Source organism: Pelobates fuscus, chromosome 4 (genome assembly GCF_036172605.1).
Source record: "Pelobates fuscus isolate aPelFus1 chromosome 4, aPelFus1.pri, whole genome shotgun sequence".
In the NCBI taxonomy this organism is placed as follows: domain Eukaryota; kingdom Metazoa; phylum Chordata; class Amphibia; order Anura; family Pelobatidae; genus Pelobates; species Pelobates fuscus.
Genome location: NC_086320.1, coordinates 170,116,606 through 170,140,133, shown reverse-complemented (window position 1 = coordinate 170,140,133; position 23,528 = coordinate 170,116,606). Strand labels below are relative to the sequence as shown.

At 42.1% G+C, this 23,528-nt stretch overlaps 1 protein-coding gene across 1 annotated transcript in view; it reads left to right on the top strand.

The window, feature by feature from the left end:
* CDYL (chromodomain Y like) overlaps positions 1–23,528 on the top strand; it is an 86,187-nt gene that overhangs the window by 26,384 nt on the left and 36,275 nt on the right. The window contains exon 2 of the mRNA XM_063451760.1: positions 9,497–10,163. Within this exon, the coding sequence (XP_063307830.1) occupies positions 9,497–10,163 (667 nt within the window). The remainder of the gene's footprint in view (positions 1–9,496; positions 10,164–23,528) is intronic.

The window sequence follows — 23,528 nt, the reverse complement described above, 5'->3', positions numbered from 1 at the left end:
TTTCATTATCAAATGCAACAACTTATTTTGCATTATTTATTTCTAATAAGATGCATACTAGTGAAATCTAGCATATTCGTTTTAAGTCATTCAATGTGTCCATATTGTCTGTCAATATGTATAAACTAATTTGTTACATTGCATTTGTGTTCATTGATACTATGATACTATGTATTCCCTTTATGTTAAGTATTGAACTTGTCAAGTTTTGTCTGTAATGCTTATTTCTAATTTGTTTTCCCCATTATCCCAGACTTGTTGAGATGAGTTACAAATTTACAGTGATTATGTTGATTAATGGTACAGAATTTGCAATTTCACAGATAATTGGGGTTATTGTCCTGACTTTCAATGTTAATAGTAGAAGAAAATTATCATATTCGCTGTAGGTGGAAATTCCTGCAATACAGTGGAACGGAACCAATTAATCGAAGTGTAAGCAAACAGACTCTGTTTTTGAGTATCACAATTTTTCAACATTAGAATTATGCATACTAAAACATGGTTTCTTACTAGAATGTCAATAATTCCTTATTTTTATTGGAATTCTTTGATGCTCAATTTTGATGCTTTTGATTTTCAGTCAATGCTCAATTTCATACATTCCAAGATTTTATACTTGGTTTGAAATATTAGATATTTTCTGAATTAATGCCAGATGTCATGGGATACATATTTCTTAGTTTGAAATATTTACTTAACTATAGTAACTGTGTATACTGTGTATTTGCTCTATGTTTGATGTGAAACCATTTCAAGTACTTATTTTCGATTTTGTCTCCTCTATTGGAGACTTGTTATAGTGGAATAAAAATCCTAACAGTGACTATATTTGTTTGTAAAAAAAGAGTTTGCAGTTTTATACATAGTTGGAATTAGTGTTGCAGCATTGATTGTTGAGGGTAGAAGAAAGGCTAACCTCAATTATTGTAAATGTAAGTTTCTTCAATGTAGTGAGTCTAGATCAAATCAATCTAAGTGAAAACGAACAAACTCTGGTTGTTGAATGTTTAGGTTTCTTTTAAACCTGTTTTTCTTTGAGGAAGATTGACTTAATTAACTATGGTCTCTATATTTTTAAGTTGTTATAGTGTAATGAATGTTTATAAGGTTTTCGAGTATTAATTGAGATTGTTTCCTAGCTTTAATATATGCTAAGAACAGTTGTTTAAAAAAAAAAAAAGGGGGGGGGGGTGGGGTGGGAGAAGGGGAGGGGGGAAAGTGGAGAAGAGAAAAAAAAAAAATGACCGTCATCACTGTGTGTTCCAAGTTATACACACTGGGAAGTTGGAATTAAATCATTCGGGAGTTGCATATGTATGGTTACCATAAATGTTACAATTGAGTGAAGTTGAAGGTTAGTGATAATTGTTCTTACTAGGTTTGTTGTTTGTAAGATAAATTTGTCTTTCACTATGGTTTCCTAAATTGATTATGGAATGCCTAATGAGCGCAATTAATATTGTGCGCATAAAGTCTGAATTTTGATTGAGTTCTTGAGAATTATACATGCTTAAGGATGGTTTTATATTATACTAACCATTATCTCTTATTATTGTTAGAGTTCATAGTTCCAGTGCATTTATATAGATCTCGTATCTTTCTCCATGGTCATTTCAATGTGAATCAAAGCTTAATACTTGGTTTCAACTATTTGCATATTAATCCCAGGTTAGTGCATATTTATGCCAGATGTTATGGAGACACTTTTTCTTTGAGGAAGATTGACTTAACTGTGGTCTCTATATTTTTAGGTTGTTATAGTGTAGTGAGTGTTTATAAAGTTTTCAGGTATTCATTGAAATTGTTACCTAACCATAATATGTGCTAAGAACAGTTGTTTGAGAAAAGGTGGAAGAAGAAGAAAGGGGGAGGGGGAGAGAGAAAATGATCAACACTGTGCGTTTCAAATTATAAACACTGTAAAATTGGAACTAAAATAATTCTGGAATTGCATAAGTTGTAGGTGGATCAATGTTAGTGATAATCGTTGTGTCCTACTGAGTTTGTTGTTTGTAAAAGACATTTGTCTTTCACTATGGTTTCCTAAATTAATTATGGAATGCCTAATCTTAGTCTAGGCTGCCTTGGGAAATTTTATCATTCTGGAAAATAGAAATATTTTCACATAATTTTATACTAGACTCATTGATGTATGAAAGGGGTAAAATTAAATTCCTCGTTGAGGCCTCTAGGTGTTTGTGTCTGGAATTCATAAATCAATTTAGACTCTTTCCGTAATAACGTCAAATTGAAATTCTTTCCTAGATTTAAGAATGACCTATTCTAGGGCTTGGAAGGTTAAATGGTTTGGATTTCAATCATGGAAATTTCTAACATGGTTCGCTATAGGAGTAGTAAGGTTGAAGTTTTTAATGCAATTTACGTGTTGTAACATTTGTCTCCTGAATTCCTGATATGTTTTGCCTATATATTGCAGTCCACACGAGCAAGTGTAATTAATGAAATGGTAAATTCTGAAGTCCTTCTTAGTTCTTTCACTTTTTACTGATTTTTAGATGGTTTGACAAAGTTGCAGGCTTTGCAGTGGCCACATCTGTATACCCCCATTGTTTTGGTAAGCTAACTTAGTGGCGAGGGTTTCCTTTCTAAATGGCTATGCACAAGCATGTCTCTAAGACTTCTAGACCTGCGAACTGTAGATATGCTATTGTTTTTGGGTCAATGTCTGTGTCATATTGTAGAATTGGCCAGTGTTGGGAATATTTTTTTATTTTTTTTATGGGTTCCCAGTGTTGGTCGAATGTTCCAATACATCTGATCATCTGGTTTGAAGGTATAGGTCTAGTTGACCGTAAGCTTGTTTCTCCATCTTGTGTCAGGGCCCTTTTAAATGCTCTTTTCAGGATTCTGTTTGGATAACCTTTATCCTTGAATCTGGTTATTAGTTTATTTGCCCCTACTAAGAAAGGCTCCTCATTTGAGCAATTTCTTCCGGCTCTAAGATACTGTCCGTAAGATCTACCTGCTTTTAATCGATATGGATGAAAGCTTTGCCAATGTAAGAGACTGTTTGATGCTGTTCTGTTTGATGCTGTACTTTTTCGGAAGAGCTCAGCCTCTATCTATCCATCCATATTTAATAAAATCCTCAGATCTAGGAATTCCAACTGTCTTTCATGGATCACCTTGGGTGAGTTGTAGTCCAATTTGGTTGTAATTTACTTTAGTTCTTGGACCATGTTATTGAAATCTGTATATGATCCAGTCCAAAATAATAGGACGTGATCAATGTATCTTGACCATTTGTGGATGAATTGATCGTATTTGTTCTTTATTTCTTTTAGTATCGTTTCTTCCCACCAGCCTAGATAGAGGTTTGCGTAGCTTGGGGCACAGGCTGTGCCCATTGTTGGGCCCTGTAATTGAAGATAAAACTTGCCATCGGGGGGGGGGGGGGGGAGGGAGGAGGAGAGACATTTGTGGACATTCGGTAGGCAGTAGAAGGCGGCAATAGTAGGATTGATATTTGGAATTGTGAATTGATATTCTTTTTATTAGGTTTTTCTCTACTGCCATTATTATTATTGTTCTAATTGCCATTTATATAGCGTAACAGAATCCGTAGCGTTTACAATATTATGAGAGGTGGGATTTAACTATAAATAGGACAATTACAAGAAAACTTACAGGAACGATAGGTTGGAGAGGACCCTGCTCAAACGAGCTTATATTCAATCAGGCATGATTAGCAATGATCTTAAAGGGACACTCCAGGAACCCAGACCACTTCTGCCCATTGGAGTGGACTGGGTGCCAACTCCCACTACCCTTAACCCTGCAACTGTAAATATTGCAGTTTTCCTAAACTGCAATATTTACATTGCAGGGTCAACTACTCCTCTAGTGGCTGTCTACTTGAGGGCACTTCCTGGTTTATAGCATAAAATCCCCATAGGAAAGCATCTTTCAATGCTTTCCTATGGGGAGGTCTAATGCGCATTAGGTCTCCCCTGCTGGATGACGTCGGCAGGGGAGTAGCGTGGGTGGACCCTGAACCAGCGCCGAGGGACATTGGCGCTGGATACAGGTAAGTCACTGAAGGGGTTTTAACCCCTTCAGCAACCAGGGATAGAGGCTGGGAGGGAGAGGGACCTGCAGTGCCAGGAAAACGGATAGTTTTCCTGGCACTGGAGTGTCCCTTTAACTCAGACCGGAACAGTTTAGTAGGCTCCCGAAGTAGTCTTTTGAATTGGGTTTCGTCTTCCAGATGTTTCATGCACATTTTTCTTGGTCCATGATGACTACATTTCCTCCTTTGTCTGAGGGTTTAAGTCCATTACTGCTTTTCTTTCTCCCTTTGTTAGATTGTCCTTAGGATTATCCAATGGTGAAAGTGATTCTATGGATTTGGTGTTCATCTGTACGAAGAGATCTACACTAGATATTTCTTTAAAATTGGGAGTATACCAACTTTCAGGTTTACAACCAGTTGAGGGTTGGTCTGTGTCTTGTTCATTTAGAAGTGACAGCATAGTTTGTAGATGTTGGTGGTCTTCATACGTCAGACCTAGTTCCTTTGCTAGTTTGTCTTTCTTTTTATGTATTGCACTTAGGGCTAATTTTTGTCCAAACAAATTTGGGTCTTTAACCCAATTGAATTTGTCTGTTTTGGGAGGGAGAACGAACGATAGATCTTTGTTTAATAGTGAGATATGTATATTTTTAAGGCAAAAAGTTGAAAGTTTTATTATTAAATTATCTTCTGTAAAGCATCACGTGAAAAAAAATTCAATAAAAGTTATAGATAATTTTCAAAGTTCAGTGGTTTACTTTCTAGAGGTAATTTTCTATCTTTTTGGACAGCCATGTTGGCTCAGACTATTGTTATCTTACCTTATTTACTGCTCAGCGTGAAACTGAAGCAACTTCAATATAGATCATTAATATATATATACTGAGAAAAAAAGTTATTTAAAATGTCTGCATTTTCTGGTCTTGATTAACTAACATGTGCATCTTTGTTTTCAGTGTACCTACACTTTTTTTTTTCTTCAATTTATGTACTTAAATGTTTTAGGTTGGTTTTGCTATTTGGCTATCATTTTCTAATTTTCTAGTTTAGCCATTCTTATTGTTTTTTTGCATGTATTGTCTTCTATATATGTCTTATAGGATTTCTCTGATTTTTCCAATTTTTTTAAATGCCCTCTTTACATTTTTAATATCTTGGTTTACTTTACCACTAAGCCTCATTGATTTTAATTTGTTTCTTTTATATTTATTACCCAGTGGTAAATACTGAGACGAGCACCTTTCTAATATTTCTAATATTTGTTTGAAGATATTCCATTTATTCTTAGTGTCTTCTTTTTTTCACTACAGAGTTTATTCCACCTTATAGGTTGTAAAGCTGACCATATCTTATTGAAATTGTCTTTTTACGTGTACTTTTGCTTTAAGTTGATTTCAAAAGGTCATATTGTGATCACTATTTCACAAGTGCTCCCCTACTACAATGTTGGTCAAAATATAAACATTGTTTGTTTGTTACAAGTGTCCTTTCTAGTTGTTGGGACCTGCAGGTGTCATTTAACACATTCACAACCCTAATTCCCGTTGCTGAACTGCTAATCCCTCTACCCAGTTTATTTCCAGGTAATTAAAATCTCCAATAATTAATGCTATCCCCATTTGCCCTAACAACTGTTCTTCCTTATCAATATTAACATGAGGTGGTTTCTAACTTATCTCAACCAATAATTGATTTCCATTTTTTTGCCCCAAGCGGTTATCTACCCATAAACTTCCATGTTTTCCGCAGCAAAATTTTGACTTCAATTCATGGTTGACATATAAACATACCCCACCATCTTTCCTGTTTTTTTTTTTTTTTTTATATCCTTCCTAAATATGTTAACTGCCCAGTCATGTGTCTCATCTCACCATGCTACTGTTATACCTATTAAGTCACATTGCTCAGTGTATGCTACTGCCTCTAGTCCCCACATTTTGTTATTTATTTGTATTAGTAAACCTATATTTAATATTATCATAAGTCACTTTTACTGTGACTTTTTATTACTATTACATGCCTCCTCTGTTCTGATCTTTCCCCTTCCGTATCTCAACCCCTTGTGCTGAGCTAAAGCACATTTCCTTTCTGTCCTATCTCTCTTTTGTAGATTTGTGTCAAGATAGTGTTTTTTTAATAAAACCGAGGTTCACCTATTTCAGGACTTGGCTCCTTAAGTATTCGTGGATGAATACCGTCAGGCCCTGAGACTTTGTTTATATTAACTTTCTTTAGTTGCTGCATTACCTTGTCTTGAGTCATCCAGTCACAATTTGTCTGCAAGCCTTTTGCAGCAACAATTTGCATATCTCTTGCCATAGGATCTTTCCTAATATATTCTGAGGAAAAATTGTTATAAAAATATGATCCCAAAACAAGAAAAAAAGCTTAATGCACCATCACCACTAAGGGTAAAACAGGGTGGGGGGAATGCAAAAGTCTGTATATAACCTATCCTAGGTGTGACCTAGGATAAACCGTCCCGCTAATAGAAAGGCAGGGATGTAGCTACATAGAGAGCCTTGGAGTGCATGTAATTGGGCAAGCTAATTACCAGACTGTAAGGAGAAACTTATATCGCAATGACCAGGATAACAAAGTGTAAATGAGTCAAACGGGAAAACGAAGTGTCCCTGCTACTTTGTTACATCAACAAGTTGCAAATAGTGCAGAGATTCTGTCTGAATATATCCTGCTGTTGTGCAAAGCTTGAAGACAATTGTATCTTTGCTGGGATATTGCTGTGGAGAAAAAAAAAAGATTCTGCTCTGAAGGAAAACTCCTATCTGGAGATTGCATCTATATACACAGGCCGCTTCCTAATGTAAGCTTCGGTTAGACTCTTATTGCTCCCATCCACCCAAACCTAGTGTCACATCAAACGTGCTGGTCTAAAAACAAAACAGGAAAAGGACCTAACGTACCTTTCGGCGCTACCACAAGCGCCTTTGTCAAAGGTAACTCGGGTACTGATCGGACAGCGTTTAAGTACCTCCTTCAGAGAGTGTTGTGGCCAATCAGAGTGTTACACGTATCGTGTCTGTATGCACCAATCAATAGGTGCCGTGTGGATTATGACGTAGAGTCCGGTCCGCCCCCTTGGGTGTGTACGGGGGCGGAGTCTTAGATGCTGAGCGAGAGCGATCGTCGGCTAATAATGTATGGTCCGCCCCCGTGGGTGTAAACGGGGGCGGAGACTTTGAGACCGGTGAAAAAGTTTGTAGGCTAAAACTGGATGATATGGGGAAGGAATCTGTCATATCGGACAGCCTCTCAAAGGTCCATAGATGTTAGAGAAATGATCTATGGCGCCACCTTATACCTCTATTTAGAGCATACAGAGTGTGTCCGGAGAAAAATATATATATAAAGAGGTGAATGACAAGGTACACCTCTAGGGGATGGAACGTCTCTAACATTATATATGAGCAAGAAGGAGGTACTTAAACGCTGTCCGATCAGTACCCGAGTTACCTTTGACAAAGGCGCTTGTGGTAGCGCCTAAACGTACGTTAGGTCCTTTTCCTGTTTTGTTTTTAGACCAGCACGTTTGATGTGACACTAGGTTTGGGTGGATGGGAGCAATAAGAGTCTAACCGAAGCTTACATTAGGAAGCGGCCTGTGTATATAGATGCAAGCTCCAGATAGGAGTTTTCCTTCAGAGCAGAATCTTTTTTTTTTTTTTTTTTTCTCCACAGCAATATCCCAGCAAAGATACAATTGTCTTCAAGCTTTGCACAACAGCAGGATATATTCAGACAGAATCTCTGCACTATTTGCAACTTGTTGATGTAACAAAGTAGCAGGGACACTTCGTTTTCCCGTTTGACTCATTTACACTTTGTTATCCTGGTCATTGCGATATAAGTTTCTCCTTACAGTCTGGTAATTAGCTTGCCCAATTACATGCACTTCAAGGCTCTCTATGTAGCTACATCCCTGCCTTTCTATTAGCGGGACGGTTTATCCTAGGTCACACCTAGGATAGGTTATATACAGACTTTTGCATTCCCCCCACCCTGTTTTACCCTTAGTGGTGATGGTGCATTAAGCTTTTTTTTTTCTTGTTTTGGGATCATATTTTTATGATGCCCACATTAAAGTAAATTATTTTAAGTTTGTTACTTTAAGCAGAACTATATCTGCAGAACCATTTTTTTCTGTGCTCCCTTAGCCAATCCAGCTTGGGATCACGGTTCATCTATTTGTTCAGTTTATGTACATACGCAAGGGTTATCCCCTTTGAGTTCTGCAGCCACACTCCTGTTCCCACCCGGTTGGGAACTCAGCACTCCAGTGCTTTCTTTCTTTTCCTGAAAAATTGTTATTTCAAATTTTTGTCTTTTCCTGGTCTTCATTAACTAACGCACATATCTGTTTTTCCGTGTACCTACACTTTCAAAATGACTCAGATTGTATCCCTAAATAAGGAATTAGTCAATTAATGGCTGATAAGCAGACTTATTGGGATTTTCCTAAACTGCTTGCCAGATATTTCTAGATAAAGAGAAATAATCTAGTTAAATCAAACAAAAACAAAAAAGCTTTATTGGTTATTTGCTTTCTTTGGCTATTACTTTATAATTTTCTAGTTTAGCCCATTTATTCTCCTTGGCATGCTTTATTGGCCTCTTTATATGTTTTATAGAATGCCTCTGATTGAAACACCCCTTTTCTTATTTGCAATTTATTGGTTTACCTTCCCGCTAAGCCAGATTTGTTTCAATTTCCTTATTTGATATTATCAGTACATAATGAGAAAAGTGTACTTTTCTGTTAATTGTTTGAAAAAGAGATCCTATTTATCCTCCGTGTTTTTCTCTTTGTTTTTTTTTACTAAAGCGTTTATGCCAGTCAGTTGATAGATGAAGTCACTAGGCTCCACATTATCATTGTACATACATAAGTGCAAAATAGGACATAGATAATATCATGCAAGTTAACAGGATCTTCCACAGGTCTTCTCATGCTTGTATAATGAGATATAGGTTTATATTGCCCATAGTGCAAGAAGATGCAAGTTCCAATCCTCTGTCTCGAGTGAATGTTGATGAGAATTGGCAAGACTCGACCAGAATAAGATGATTCAAAGTGTCACTTTCTGACATAGTTTTAATGTTTTGTGCATAAGGCACAATATTCCTTACTTAGTCTTTTAATATCTTTTGACAGTTGGAATTTCAGTGATTTTGCAGAACATTTATATATGTATTGGAAAAACGAATAATTAGCCATTTCCCATTAAACTAATGCATTTTATTTATTTTAATGGAAAATAAATCTAATAAATTACTCTATAGGCATCCAGACCACTTTGTTTCAATGAGGTTATCTGGGTGCCATGTCCACCCGTTTTAACCCTACAGCTAAAAACATTACATGCAGAATGTGGTTTCATTGCAGCATTTGAATGCCTCTAGTGACTGTTTTAACTATTCTCACTTTCGATTTCTTTTTAGGTTGAACGAATTGTTGACAAAAGGAAAAATAAAAAAGGAAAAGTAGAATACTTGGTACACTGGAAAGGATATGACAGTGGTGATGATACTTGGGAACCAGAGCAGCATTTGGTTAACTGTGAGGAATATATCCATGAATTCAACCGAAGACACAATGAAAAGCCAAAAGACAACAGTACAATAACAAGAGCAAACAGGACATCTCCAAATAATGCCAGAAAACAAATTTCTAGGTCAACCCATAGTTCATTTTCAAAGACTTCTCCAAAGTCGTTGACATTTGGTAAAGACAATGACTCAAAAAATAACCAACTTCTTAGTATTAGTCCAAAATTACGCAAGAGTCCTTCTCAAGCTATTCCAGTAAGAAAAAACATGGACCTTTCTAGATCTGGTATTAAAATACTTGTGCCTAAAAGTCCAATTAAAAGTAGGATCTCTGTTGATGGCTTTCAAAATGACAGTACGGAAAAATTAAATCATATGGAACAAGAACAAGACTCTGTAGCGCCTGAGGTAACAGCTGAGAAACCAGTAGGTGCTTTACTAGGACCTGGTGCTGAAAGAGCTCGAATGGGAAGCAGGCCAAGACCACAGTCATTAGTACCACAAATTCATATGCCACTGACCGTGACTGCATCATCCGCTTTAGCGATAAATGGAAAAGGTAAGAAATTGTCACATCGTATTTATTATGCTTTGTCAGATTCCCCTTTTTGTCTAATTTTGCAATCCCTTCATTCACGAGATTACCTCTGTAAAGTTTCAAAGTGAGATGTGACAATTATTTAAAAAAAAAAAAAAACAGAGAAAATGTAATGTCCTTTGATTTCTTGTGTTTCTAATTGTTTTGATTGGAGATGAATAAAGCAGTAAGGTTATTAACTTGTTATAATATAAATAAAATGGGCAGGTTAGTTAAGTAAGCAAAGTAAATATTTATAATATCAAATCTTAATATTTTTTGTCTTTTTTTTATATTCAATGTTTTATTGACAAGATTTTTCAAGGGGGAAGGGGGGGTACAGAAAGAAGGGGGGTTGGGATGTCAGGGATCACAATAATACAGCTCGACATGCATTGCAGCGTGATGTTGCTTATGAATATACAGTGTAGTGAACAGAACAGGTAATGCAAAGTATGCAATACATAATCCATAATATGTGGGTTACAATATATACAGATACAGATCGTCGCCCTGTGTGCGGTGGTTGATATATAGCATATGGTGCTTGGGACACAACTTACACTGCGCTACATTGTTGTGCATTGATTGTGTATTCGTTGTTCGAGTGTAGAGGTGTAGCGTAGGAATGCCACTATGGGCAGAACGAGATGTCTTATAGACTCGCTATCCGTTTTGGGTGCCTACTTTGATTGCCTACCAGCTTAGGTTATATTAAATGTGGGAGCTGCTTCTCATCTTGGAAACAAGGGCCGTAACGTGCCCTTGTGCGAGGTGCTTCGGTTTCCTGGGAGTTAAGCCAGGGGGGTATACTTTATAACGTTGTGGAACAGTTTGAAAAGCAGCTTGCTTCATGCTATCTTATCGTTGAGCTATAACCCTGCTTGCATTAGTTCAAGTTTGTGATCACGGCATTGATTGTTGTCGGCTGCCCCCTTACCAAATCTCTGTGTCGCTTTTGGGCCTCGGATAGTTCAAGGAAGTTCGGTAGGGAGGTCTCATGTGGGTGACGTAGGCTCGATAGTTGTTGAATAGCTGGGGGTCCTGCTCGGAAAGACCACTAGAGCCCTATAGGCAGTCAAAGGGGAGAGGGGGGGATGATTTTCCAGCATTCAAATTTTAGGTCCACCCGTAGTGCAACACGGAGATGGGTTTACATGTTTCGGGTGGCAGTATGTAGTACTACAAGCTCAGGTTAGTTCCAGAATCGTGACACTGCCCTAATTATGTAGCTCAGAGTCAGAAGCTGAGGATGTTGGGCTGTTAAGGGGCCTTCCTTGGTGGGCCGAGGAGGGTGGTTGCGTAAGTTGCCTTTCCCAGTATGTGACCCATGGGGCCCAGGTTGATAAGAGACGTATCTTGTGCGCCGCCGTTTGGGCGGATAAACACTCATGGGTGTAGTACTGGTGAATTTTGGCCAGGAGTAGAGCCTTAGAGGGGCATTGTGTTTGCTTCCAGTGGTTTGCAATTAGGTTTCTCACCGCTAATGCCATGAGCGCCATGATAGTTTTTACTCGTTTCGGTACCAAATTGGGATATGTTAAAAATATGCCTGTATGTATGTCTAGGGGCGGCACAGTAATGCCTATGGTTTGCAGTATAGTTTGTGCCTCCTGCCATAGCGGGCGGATACGGGGGCACGACCACCAAATGTGAGTCATTGTGCCACTTTCTGTTCCACACCTCCAACAGTATGGGGGGACCGTTTTGTGCATTTTGTGAAGTCTCTGGGGCGTTAGGTACCACCTATACACTAGTTTTTTATGTGCTTCAATATGAGAGTAGCACTGTGTGAGCCCCTTGAGTGCAGTGAGAGACTTTAATATTTCCGTATTAGATGTCGTGTCACATTCTGTGAGCCACTGTGTCACGAATGTAGGAGGTGGAGGCGGTGAAGTCCGCAATAGGGTTCTGTAGCAGGAGGCAAGAGATTTAGGTTTGGAAGGGGCCCGCCAGCATCTATCATACAGAGCCTTCAGGTCCATCAGGTCTGGATTATGTATTGTAATATCGTGTGTGACATGGGTGGGTATGATACTCTTGAGTTACATATACAGGAACACTGAGGAGTTAGGTAGGTGATATTCCCTTTGTAGGTCTGGAAAGGGTTTGATGTGGTTCATATGGAGGACTTGTTTGAGGGTGGTTATTCCTAGCTTGACCCAGGAATGTAGTGAGAGCCAGAGTGAAACCGCTTTCAGAGCTGTCAGTGGGGAGCGTGGATGGTATTTATGAGGTGTGGGTTGTTTTTGGCGTATCGTGTCCCAGTGATGTAGGGTTTGTGCAGTAGTTGGGAAGAATGTTGCGTCTTTGGGGCGTAACGATTTTGGTGTCCAGAGTATGTTTACTAGCGATGTGCCGGCAAATTGGTCAACTTCCATGTCCACCCATTGGAAAACCCCTTTTGAGGTGTGAAGTTTCACTGCCGCCTCTAAGATGGCCGCCTTGTAATATGTGTATATATCTGGAAGGCCAACACCTCCCTCCATGTGGTGATTCTGGAGGAAACGTTGGGAGATTCTCGGTTTGTGGGCATCCCATATGTAAGAGGACAGCACTTTTTGGAGCGATTTAAAGAACAGTGGTGGAGCCCGTAGGTGTAGAACGCGAAAAACATACAGCAGTTTGGGAAGGAGGATCATTTTTACTGTGTTAATTCTGCCCAGCCACGACAGTTTAACCGATTTCCACCGCAGGCATTCAGCTTTGCATAAGTTAAGGAGTGGTTTATAGTTATATTGGAATATTTGCTCAGTTGTGGGCGCGATTTTGACCCCGAGGTAGGTGATATAGTCCGACCTCCAGTCAAAATCATATGTGTTGCTGAGTTCCTGAGCTAGGTCTCTAGGAAGGCCTATAGGCAGTACTTGGGTTTTCGTTTGATTTAATTTGTAGTATGTCAGGTTGCCATATTGTTGTAAAAGCGACATCAAAGTGGGCAGGGACGAAGACACGTCGCTCAATGTTAAGAGAATATCGGCTGCGAACATGGACAGTTTATATTCAGACCTACCTACCACCATGCCTTTAATTGTAGGTTGACGTCTAATTATATGTGCCAGTGGTTCTAAAGATAGGACAAATAGTAGCGGGGATAGGGGACACCCCTGGCGTGTGCCGTTGGGTTTTTTGAATGGGGTGGAGAGGAAGCCTGCATTGGAAACCTGAGCCGTCGGGGCATTGTAGAGTGCCATAATACCTAAGATTCTGGGCGTAGTGAAACCAAACGCTCGTAAGACTTGCTGCATATAGTTCCAATTAAGCCTGTCAAAGGCCTTCTCCGCATCCAGTGCTAGGAGAAGGCCTTGTCCACCCTTGTTGTGTGAGTGAGACAGGATGTTCAGGATCTTCCTGGTATTGTCCGAACCCTGTCTCGTTTTGACAAAGCCTGACTGGTCATTATGTATTAATGAAGGGAGAATGGCGGACAGCCGGTTGGCTATGAGTTTAGCGTAGAGTTTGACGTCTACATTCAATAAAGATATGGGTCTAAGATTTTGGCACTGTGTTTGAGACTTGCCTTGTTTTGGGAGAGTGGAGATGTGGGCTTTCAACATTTCGGAGGGTAAAGTTCCCTGCGAGTAGCAGTGGTTGAATAGTGTGGATAGGTGTGGTGAGAGGACGGAGGCAAAGGTCTGGTAGTAAAAGTTGGTGTAGCCGTCTGGGCCAGGTGCTTTATGCTTGAGAAGCCGCTTAATTGTTGCATCTAATTCTCGGGCGGTAAATGGAGTGGTGAGAGAGGATATGTCTTCTGGGGAAAGTTTGGGTAGATCGGTTTGTGCTAAGAAGTCAAGAATGTCTTGTGTGGCTGGCGGTGCTATCTTGGGGTCGTCCTTAAGGTTTTAGAGTTTGCTATAATGCATCAACTATGTTTTGTGGGTTGGTGAGTTTTTGTTTTGTTGCCGTGATGATGTATGCTATCCTGGAATGGGCCGTGCGTGCTTTAAGTCGTGCGGCTAACAGTGCACCCGCTCTGTTCCCTTGCGAGAAAAAATTATGTTTGTAGCGCTGAAGTATGTGGGTGGTTTTGGCTTGTTCCATGTTTCTGACTTCGGCGTGCAGTACAGAAAGTTCATGACGCAGTGTTTGCGTGGGATGCATTTTATTTTTGTGTGTGCGGTCAGTAATCTTGGCGATTAGAGCGGAATAATCTTTAAGTCTTTGTTTTTTAGCGTGGCTCCCTGCTCTAATCAGGAGGCCTCTTATTACCGCTTTGTGCGCTAGCCAGACAGTGGTCATGTCTACGTCGGGGGTCAGGTTCGTTCTGAAGTAGTCAGTAAGATCCACCCTGAGTTGATCTACAATTTTAGGGTCTCGTAGCAGGGAGTCGTTTAGCCTCCATGTTCCTTTGCCGGCAGCGGAACATTTTTCTGATAAGGTTAGGGTTCTTGGGGCATGATCCGACCAGGTTACAAGACCTATTGTCGTTTTTCGGACTGCCTGCATTAGCGTGGTTGGGATTAAGAACCTGTCGATTCTAGTCTATGTATTATGTGCCAGGGAGTGGAAGGTGTAATCTCTCTCTAACGGATGGAGGACCCTCCAGGGATCTAGGAAATTGTGTTGGAGAATTTGATCGCATAGTAACGATGAAGTTTTGTGTGATTTACGTGCGGATGCGTTGGTTAGTCTATCGCTAGATGTGGAGTCTAGAGAACAGTCCAGGAGGAAGTTGGTATCTCCTCCGATTACAGTAGTCCCAAAGCTATGTGCGCTCGCTAGGGCGAAGATTTTGTCCACAAATTCCACTTGGTTAGTGTGTGGGCCATAAATGTATGGTTCATTGTTTAAATAGCATTGGAGTATCAAATATCTACCATGTTTGTCTCCCGTTTTCTTAAGTAGTGGAAAGGCTACCCCTTTCCCTATCAGAATCGATACCCCTCGTTTCTTTTTTTGTAACATGAATGAAAATCATGGGGGTATGCAGTAGAGCAGAATTTGGGACGTGCGCCCCATTTAAAATGGATCTCTTGGAAGAAGGCGACTTGAGCTTTGTGTTTTTTTGCTTCATCCAGTGCTAGTCTCCGCTTATGCGGTGAATTTAGGCCTTTCGTGTTCAGGGATAGGACATTAAGTGTCATTGAGATATAGGAGCGGTTGCTGTGACAGTGAATGATGGGGATAGAGTCGCCAGTGGGGGGTGATTGGTATCCCTGATGTAGAGCGTGGTTCGGTACGCCGGTGTTTCCCTGCGAGGCGCGTTAAGGGTGGGCTGTGTGGGGGCCATGTCATCCTCCGGCAGTCGACCCGGGAGTAGGTGTGACCTGCACTGGCAGTGTATGTTTGCAAATGTGGCATAGAAAACATACTGCTCATAGTTATAGAAGCATTCGTTATTAGCGCATTACACGGTTGCGGAGCATTTTTATCAGCGTGCATTAAATGTCTGTGGGGAGGGGAGTAGGGAAGGAGGTAACAGAAACATAACCGGTATTGAAACATATAAGTATAAAAAACGATGTACAATAAGCCGCCGGTTGGGACGCCCTGGGGCATAGGCGGTGTTGAAAAGGCTCTGTTGAGCCTGGTGGGGCGGCGGGAGTTGACAGGTCATACAACCCTGGTGTGCTAGGCAGTGTGGGGCAGTCTCAGTATTTATAACAAACATTTTTTTTTTTTTTTTGCAATATTTTTTTTTTGTGTGTTTTTGGATTATGCGTTCTGGGTGGGGTGATAAATAGTGACCCCATTGCAGGGTAAGGTGATCACATGGGCAGTGCGTGTCAGGGAGTGGTGCGGCTTAAACGCGCCGACCACTCTGTGTGGTCTCCCTTGGTGTAGAGTGTGGTGCATGCCTGCGTGGTATGTGTGCTGACCTCCAAGATCCCTTGGCTGCAGCGTGCTGCAAGCGCGCAAAACATCAGCACTTTGTGGTAGATAATTATAATACAACAACCATTCTAGCGGTGTCTGTGGTAGAGAAGCGTGTCTTCATGAGCGTGTGAGCAGAGCGTGGGACATATACAGATACATCAGGCAATATACAGATACATCAGGCAATATACGTTAGGGAGTCCCAGAGATTGCACAAAAATCTGACCCCGCCATACCTAGTGCGTCACCGCCATGGCTGGGTCCAGGTCAAGGGCCCCGGCATGGCAGCAAGGCTCAGCTTCAAATATTTTCCCAGAAACAATTATAAATAAAGCATTAGTGAGGTGAAAAAATTAGCCCACAGTAATACATGAAATCAAAGGGTGTTAGGGGAGTGTGCGGTCCATGACCCTAGAGGGTATGTGTATCGGGCTAGTACGCCCAATTATGGTAGAAAAGAGAGGATCAGTTCATTTCACTTATCTGCAGACACCACGTTCCAGTCCGTTGAGACCTTCCTCGGGGACCGTGATCTCTGCGGCTTCGCTTGGGCAGCCTGTCCAGGCGGTTGCGATAGGATGATGTTCCAGTCTTTCAAGAGCTTCATACCCTCTTCGACGGAGGTGATGTGGCGGTCAGCTCCATTGCGGCGGATGGTCAAGCCAGCCGGGAACCCCCATCTGTAGAGGACGTTGGCGTCCCTCAGGGATTTGGTAATGCAGGCCAGCTCTTTTCGCTTCATCAAAGTTGTGGCGGACAGGTCTGTAAAGAGGTGTACGCCTGCAAATCCTTCTGGCGGAGACTTTGTGCTTCTCGCAGCTCGCATTACTTTGTCTTTGCTGGTGTAGTAATGGAATTTCGCAATGGTATCTCTAGGGACCGAGGTCGGGAGAGATTTCGGCCTCGGTAGGCGATGTATGCGGTCGAGTAGGCAGTCCTGGAGTGTCAGGTCAGGGACTAAGGCCTGGAAGAGGCGGAAAGCATAGGCTGGCAGGTCTTGAGGGAGGACCTCTTCAGGGATGCCGCGGAGGCGGATGTTGCTGCGCCTGTCCCTATCCTCATGGTCCGCAACTTTGTCGGTGAGGTAGTCTTATTTGGCCCCCAGCTCTGCATAGGCATCCGCCAGGGTGTTATGGGCAGAGATGAGTTCCTCCGTCTTGTCTTCGAGGTGCGCCGTTCTGTCACCGAGCGCCTGAATTTCCGTTTTTATGTCCCGTGACATTTTTGTCATGTCGGCCTTGAGCATCTTGTGGATGGAGAGATCGGTCGCGGGTGTCGCCGCTGGTTCCGATATCGAGGTAAGGTCACTGTGGTCTGAGTACGCGGAGGGCGAGTTTGGCGCGCCGGCGCCATCTTGGGCCTGTGCGCATGACGGTGTCAGCGCCGAAACTTGTAATGCCGTCTGCTTGTGTTTCATTTTCTTGGCTGATTTGGATGCCATGGTACTCACGGGCAATGCTGTATGTCTATGCGGGAATTCGGGGTACCCACTGCTGTTCAAATCGCTGTACAGGGTTGATGTCTCACGGAGCTAACAGCTCATGCGACCGTCCTGTTGAGCTGTCAGGCCATTTTTTGTCTTTTTATGCTTGCAATGATATTAAAACTTTATCCAGAATATAATAATACTCCAAATCTTGACTCCGTCTTAGAGATCTAAAACGCAATTGTGCACTACTAGGAAACAGATGATTAGTTAAACTTGGAAGGTTTGGAACACAGAATATGGGTATGCAGTAGGATTTCAACCCTGCTGGTCAGGCTGAAGTTGTGGCTGCTACATGATACGCCACTTGAAAGAAATGTTAGCTGCATTTTCAACCCCCCCTACCCCTCCTCAAATGAGTACTTTATAAAACTAAAATCTTTATTAAATACTTACATTGTGTTGGAATTTCACCAGAGTTCAAGCTCAGTCACAAAATATACTAAGACAAAGTAGGGCCTACTTTGTCTTAATATTTTTCCTGCGCATGACAAAAAGGCAGAACTACCTTATGTCAATCCTCTGTCTATGGCAGGCGTTCCAGCAGTCCCGATTTCAGTGTGACAGTCACGATCCTGTCCTGCTTCAGTTCCCTGGTGTTCCGTAACAAAGGACACCAGGAAGTTGTCCCCTGGCAGCACAGTTCTCATGCATCATTAGATTTCCTTGCATTGTGCAGTGGGTCCTAGAACCATGCAGGAAGCACTTCAACAGTGCTTCCTGCATGGTCCTCACAGGTGGGTGCCAGCCAGAAAACCTGTCAATAGGCAGACCTGCCTCTTGCTGATGAGCATCACCGGTGACGCAGGTGACATCACTTGTAATAGCCCTGCCCACTGTGTCCAGATTCCATTTCCCTCCCCCTATTGTTGGGAGTTAAGTCTGTAGAGGATCCTGCAGCGGCCATGAGTGATAAGTTCTGGTAATATCACTTGCCTTCCCCTGCACCCCTTGGAAACTCTACATCCAGCGACAAAGTCACCAGCAAGGGACAAAGTTTAAAAAAAGTTACAAAATAAAAAATGATCATTACCATACTACACCTGGAACAAACTAGCAAAAAAAATGATCACATGCTAAGGTTCAAAATATGCCTTTTGAAATACCCCAGGGTGTATTTTTTCTTTAATGGTATGCATTTGTGGGTTGTTTGAATAACCAACCAGCTAAACTACTCCAAAATTGAAAATGGACACAGCATAAATAATTAAAAGTTTGAAATTTTTTTTTGCTGTGTCTCAAATGTTCCCATTCAACACCCACATATATCTGGCAAAGGTACATACGGGGAGGGGGGGGGGGGGGGGGGGTATTGCTGTACTCAGACGACAAGTATTTTTATGAAGTATTTTTCTGCCCTAGCACACATAAGGTTTGCAGAATATACTGTGCAAACTCACTTTGTGTGTCAAAAAGGCCGAACAAATGCTTATTAACCACTACACATGGTACTAAATAGCAAAAAAATTATCCCATGCTTAGGTTCAAAGTATGCCTTGTGAAATACCCCAGGGTGTATTCTTTAAGTTGTGGTATGCATTTGGAGTAGTTTGAATAACCAACCATCTCAACTACTCCAAAATGGAACATAGACCCAGCGTAAAACGTAAACGTTTGGAAAAAAAAAACCTGAAGGGCTTTGTCTCAAATGTGCCCCTTCAACATCCACATGTACCTGTATTACTGGACTCAGATGACACAACTGAGCAGCCTTTGATGTATTATACAACCACACCAAAATATACTGTGCAAACTCACTTTGTTAAAAAATGCTTACAAGCTAGTGGAATAATGATCCCACGCTAAAGTTCAAAATATGCCTTTTATAATACCCTGGGATATCTTCTTTAAGAAATGGTACAGTATCTCACGAAAGTGAGTACACCCCTCACATTTTATTAAATATTTTATTATATCTTTCCATGTGACAACACTGAAGAAATGACACTCTGCTACAATGTAAAGTAGGAAGTGTACAGCCTGTATGACCGTGTAAAGTTGCTGTCCTCTCAAAATAACTCACAGCACACAGCAATTAATGTCTAAACCGTTGGCAACAAAAGTGAGTGCACCCCTAAGTGGAAATGCCCAAATTGGGCCCAGAGTGTCAATATTTTGTTTGGCCACCATACTTTTCCAGCACTGCCATAACCCTCATGGGCATGTATTTCACCAGAGCTTCACAGGTTGCCACTGGAGTCCTATTCCACTCCTGCATGACGACATCATGGAGCTGGTGGTCCTTGCGCTCCCCCAGATGGCAGTGGTTGTCTTGGAGGTATGTTTGGGGTCGTTATCATGTTGGAATACTCCCCTGCGGCCCAGTTTCCGAAGGGAGGGGATCATGTTCTGCTTCAGTATGTCACCGTATATGTTGGCATTTATAGCTCCCTGAATGAACTGTAGCTCCCCAGTGCTGGCATCACTCATGCAGGCAGACCATGAAACTTGCTTGACTGTAGGCAAGACACTTGTCTTTGTACTCCTCACTGTCAGGATTACAAGTTGATCCAGCACTCAGAACTGTGTCACACCTAGGACTTGGTATAACGTATAACCGGACCTTAGAATGTCCGGACTTAACGTATCCAAGAATAGTCAAAATACTTGCCGAGGTCAGGAACACCTAATCAGACACAACGATGAGGGAAAGCTAAAAGTCAAGGATACCAGAATTCAGGGAAGTCAAAACGAAGACAAAGTCAAATACCAGAATATCAAGATCAGGAACACACTGTCGGATTACCATCAAGATGAAACCACGACAGGGCCATGAGCAAGAGGAGAATTGGGTTTAAATACCCCTCCTGTGGATCCAATTTGTCTGTAACCGGCCTTTGACCCCTAAAGCAATTACCAGGTTTCCATGTGTATGATTACTGCTCGGCACAACTCTTCCTGTCAGGACGGTAATGTTGCTCGGCACAACCTTTCCTGTCAGGACAACCGGACTTGTGTACCGATTGCAAACAAGCGGTTTGCGCAAGGACACATGAAAAGTATTAAGTATACGTAAGGACGCTGGAAGGGCCATAGAATAAGAAACAGGGTTGATCCTCCTAACCACACGAAAAGGACCAAGGAACCTGGGAGCAAACTTCATGCTGGAAACCTTCAACCTGATGTTGCGTGAGGATAACCAAACCCGATCACCCACCTGGTAAAACTGGATTGGCGCTTCGCCATTTATACGCATGAAACGTAAAGCTAGCAGCCGCAGTTTCAAGAGCGGAGTGAACCTTAGTCCAGGTATCACATAGAGGTAAGGTAATCATCCAGAGTAGGAATAGCTGTATCAGAAAACACAGCAGGGAGAACAGCAGGATGACGACCTGTATTGACAAAAAACGGAATATGCCCAGATAAAGCATGTGTGGTGTTATACTTTGCAAATTTGGCCGAAGGCAATAATTCAGCCCAGTTAGAATGTGTACTATTCACGAAGCAACGTAAATACAGCTCAAGTGATAGGTTAGCTCTTTCAGCCGTACCATTTTGGAAAAACGGTCAACTACCATTAGGATGGTTGTATACCCATTGGAACTAGGCAGTTCAACTATGAAATCCATCGATAAATGAGACCATTGGATACTAGGTATAGGAAGTGGCTGTTACAATCCACACGGAAGTTTATGAGGAACCTTTGAAACTGCACTGACAGAGCAGGCTTCTACATAATCTTTAATATCCTTCCTGAGTGACTCCCACTAAAATGATCTGGAAATGGCGGATACAGTTTTATTAATACCCGCATGCCCAGCGGTCACATTGTCATGGCATACCTTCAGCACCTCTTTCCTGTCAGGCAATGGAATTAACAATTTATCTTGAGGTTTGTTGCAAGGTGCCTGGGGCTGAGATGCCATGATAGTACGGAGTAAAGGGGACGATAAAGGACAGTGGATGCAATAATACACTCAGGAGAAATAATGGGGGATATCTCTTGTTCTAGATCCCATTCAATGTCAAATTGCCTAGACAAGGCGTCGGCTTTAACCCCTTAAGGACACATGACGTGTGACATGTCATGATTACCTTTTATTCCAGAAGTTTGGTCCTTAAGGGGCTAACGTTCTTAGAACCGGGTCTGTACGTGATAATGAAATTAAAGCGAGACAAAAATAACCATCCAGCTTGTCTAGAAGACAGGCGTTTGGCATCCCCAACATATGCCAGGTTCTTGTGATCAGTAATAATCATAATGGGATCCTTGGAACCCTGCAAAAGATGTCGCCAGGGGCGGACTGACCGGTCGGGCACTTCGGACATGGTCCGAGGGCCCGGCCGTGAGGGGGGCCCGCCATCAGGGGGCCGGGCCGCGCCTTTAAATGCTGCAGCCGCCTGAGCGCTCTCTTAAGAGGCTGCAGCTTCAAACCTCCCCTCCCCTGTAGCTGTGCGGTCCGCGGTGCCCGGCCGGAGTGATAGGAAGGTGCTCAGTGTGCACCTTCCTATCAGTCCGGCCGGGCACCGCGGACCGCACAGCAGCTCGGCCACGCTACAGGGGAGGGGGTAAAAAGAGAGTGGGGGGGGGGGGTTTAAAAAGAGATTGGGAGGGGGGGTTTAAAAAGAGATTGGGAGGGGGGGTTTAAAAAGAGATTGGGAGGGGGGGTTTAAAAAGAGATTGGGATGGGGGGGTTTAAAAAGAGATTGGGATGGGGGGGGTGTTGTTAAAAAGAGAGTGGGAGGGGGGGTGTTAAAAAGAGAGTGGGGGGGGTGTTAGAGAGTGGGAGGGGGAGTAAAAAGAGAGTGGGAGGGGGAGTAAGAAGAGAGTGGGAGGGTGGGTAAGAAGAGAGTGGGAGGGTGGGTTGTAATCAATGGAGTATATTCGAAGCTTGGGCTTGTCACCAGTGGGGTACCTCAGGGATCTGTACTTGGACCCATTCTCTTTAATATTTTTATTAGTGATATTGCAGAAGGTCTTGATGGTAAGGTGTGTCTTTTTGCGGATGATACTAAGATATGTAACAGGGTTGATGTTCCAGGAGGGATAAGCCAAATGGCAAATGATTTAGGTAAACTAGAAAAATGGTCAGAGTTGCGGCAACTGACATTTAATGTGGATAAGTGCAAGATAATGCATCTTGGACGTAAAAACCCAAGGGCAGAGTACAGAATATTTGATAGTCCTTACCTCAACATCCGAGGAAAGGGATTTAGGGGTGATTTATTTCTGAGGACTTAAAGGTAGGCAGACAATGTAATAGAGCAGCAGGAAATGCTAGCAGAATGCTTGGTTGTATAGGGAGAGGTATTCGCAGTAGAAAGAGGGAAGTGCTCATGCCATTGTACAGAACACTGGTGAGACCTCACTTGGAGTACTGTACACAGTACTGGAGACCATATCTTCAGAAGGATATTGATACCTTAGAGAGAGTTCAAAGAAGGGCTACTGAACTGGTTCATGGATTGCAGGATAAAACTTACCAGGAAAGGTTAAAGGATCTTAACATGTATAGCTTGGAGGAAAGACGAGACAGGGGGGATATGATAGAAACATTTAAATACATAAAGGGAATCAACACAGTAAAGGAGGAGACTATATTTAAAAGAAGAAAAACTACCACAACCAGAGGACATAGTCTAAAATTAGAAGGACAAAGGTTTAAAAATAATATCAGGAAGTATTACTTTACTGAGAGGGTAGTGGATGCATGGAATAGCCTTCCAGCTGAAGTGGTAGAGGTTAACACAGTAAAGGAGTTTAAGCATGCGTGGGATAGGTATAAGGCTATCCTAACTATAAGATAATGCCAGGGACTAATGAAAGTATTTAGAAAACTGGGCAGACTAGATGGGCCGAATGGTTCTTATCTGCCGTCACATTCTATGTTTCTATGAGAGTGGGAGGGGGAGTAAGAAGAGTGGGAGGGGGAGTAAGAAGAGTGGGAGGGGGAGTAAGAAGAGTGGGAGGGGGAGTAAGAAGAGTGGGAGGGGGAGTAAGAAGAGTGGGAGGGGGAGTAAGAAGAGTGGGAGGGGGAGTAAGAAGAGTAGGAGGGGGAGTAAGAAGAGAGTGGGAGGGGGAGTAAGAAGAGAGTGGGAGGGGG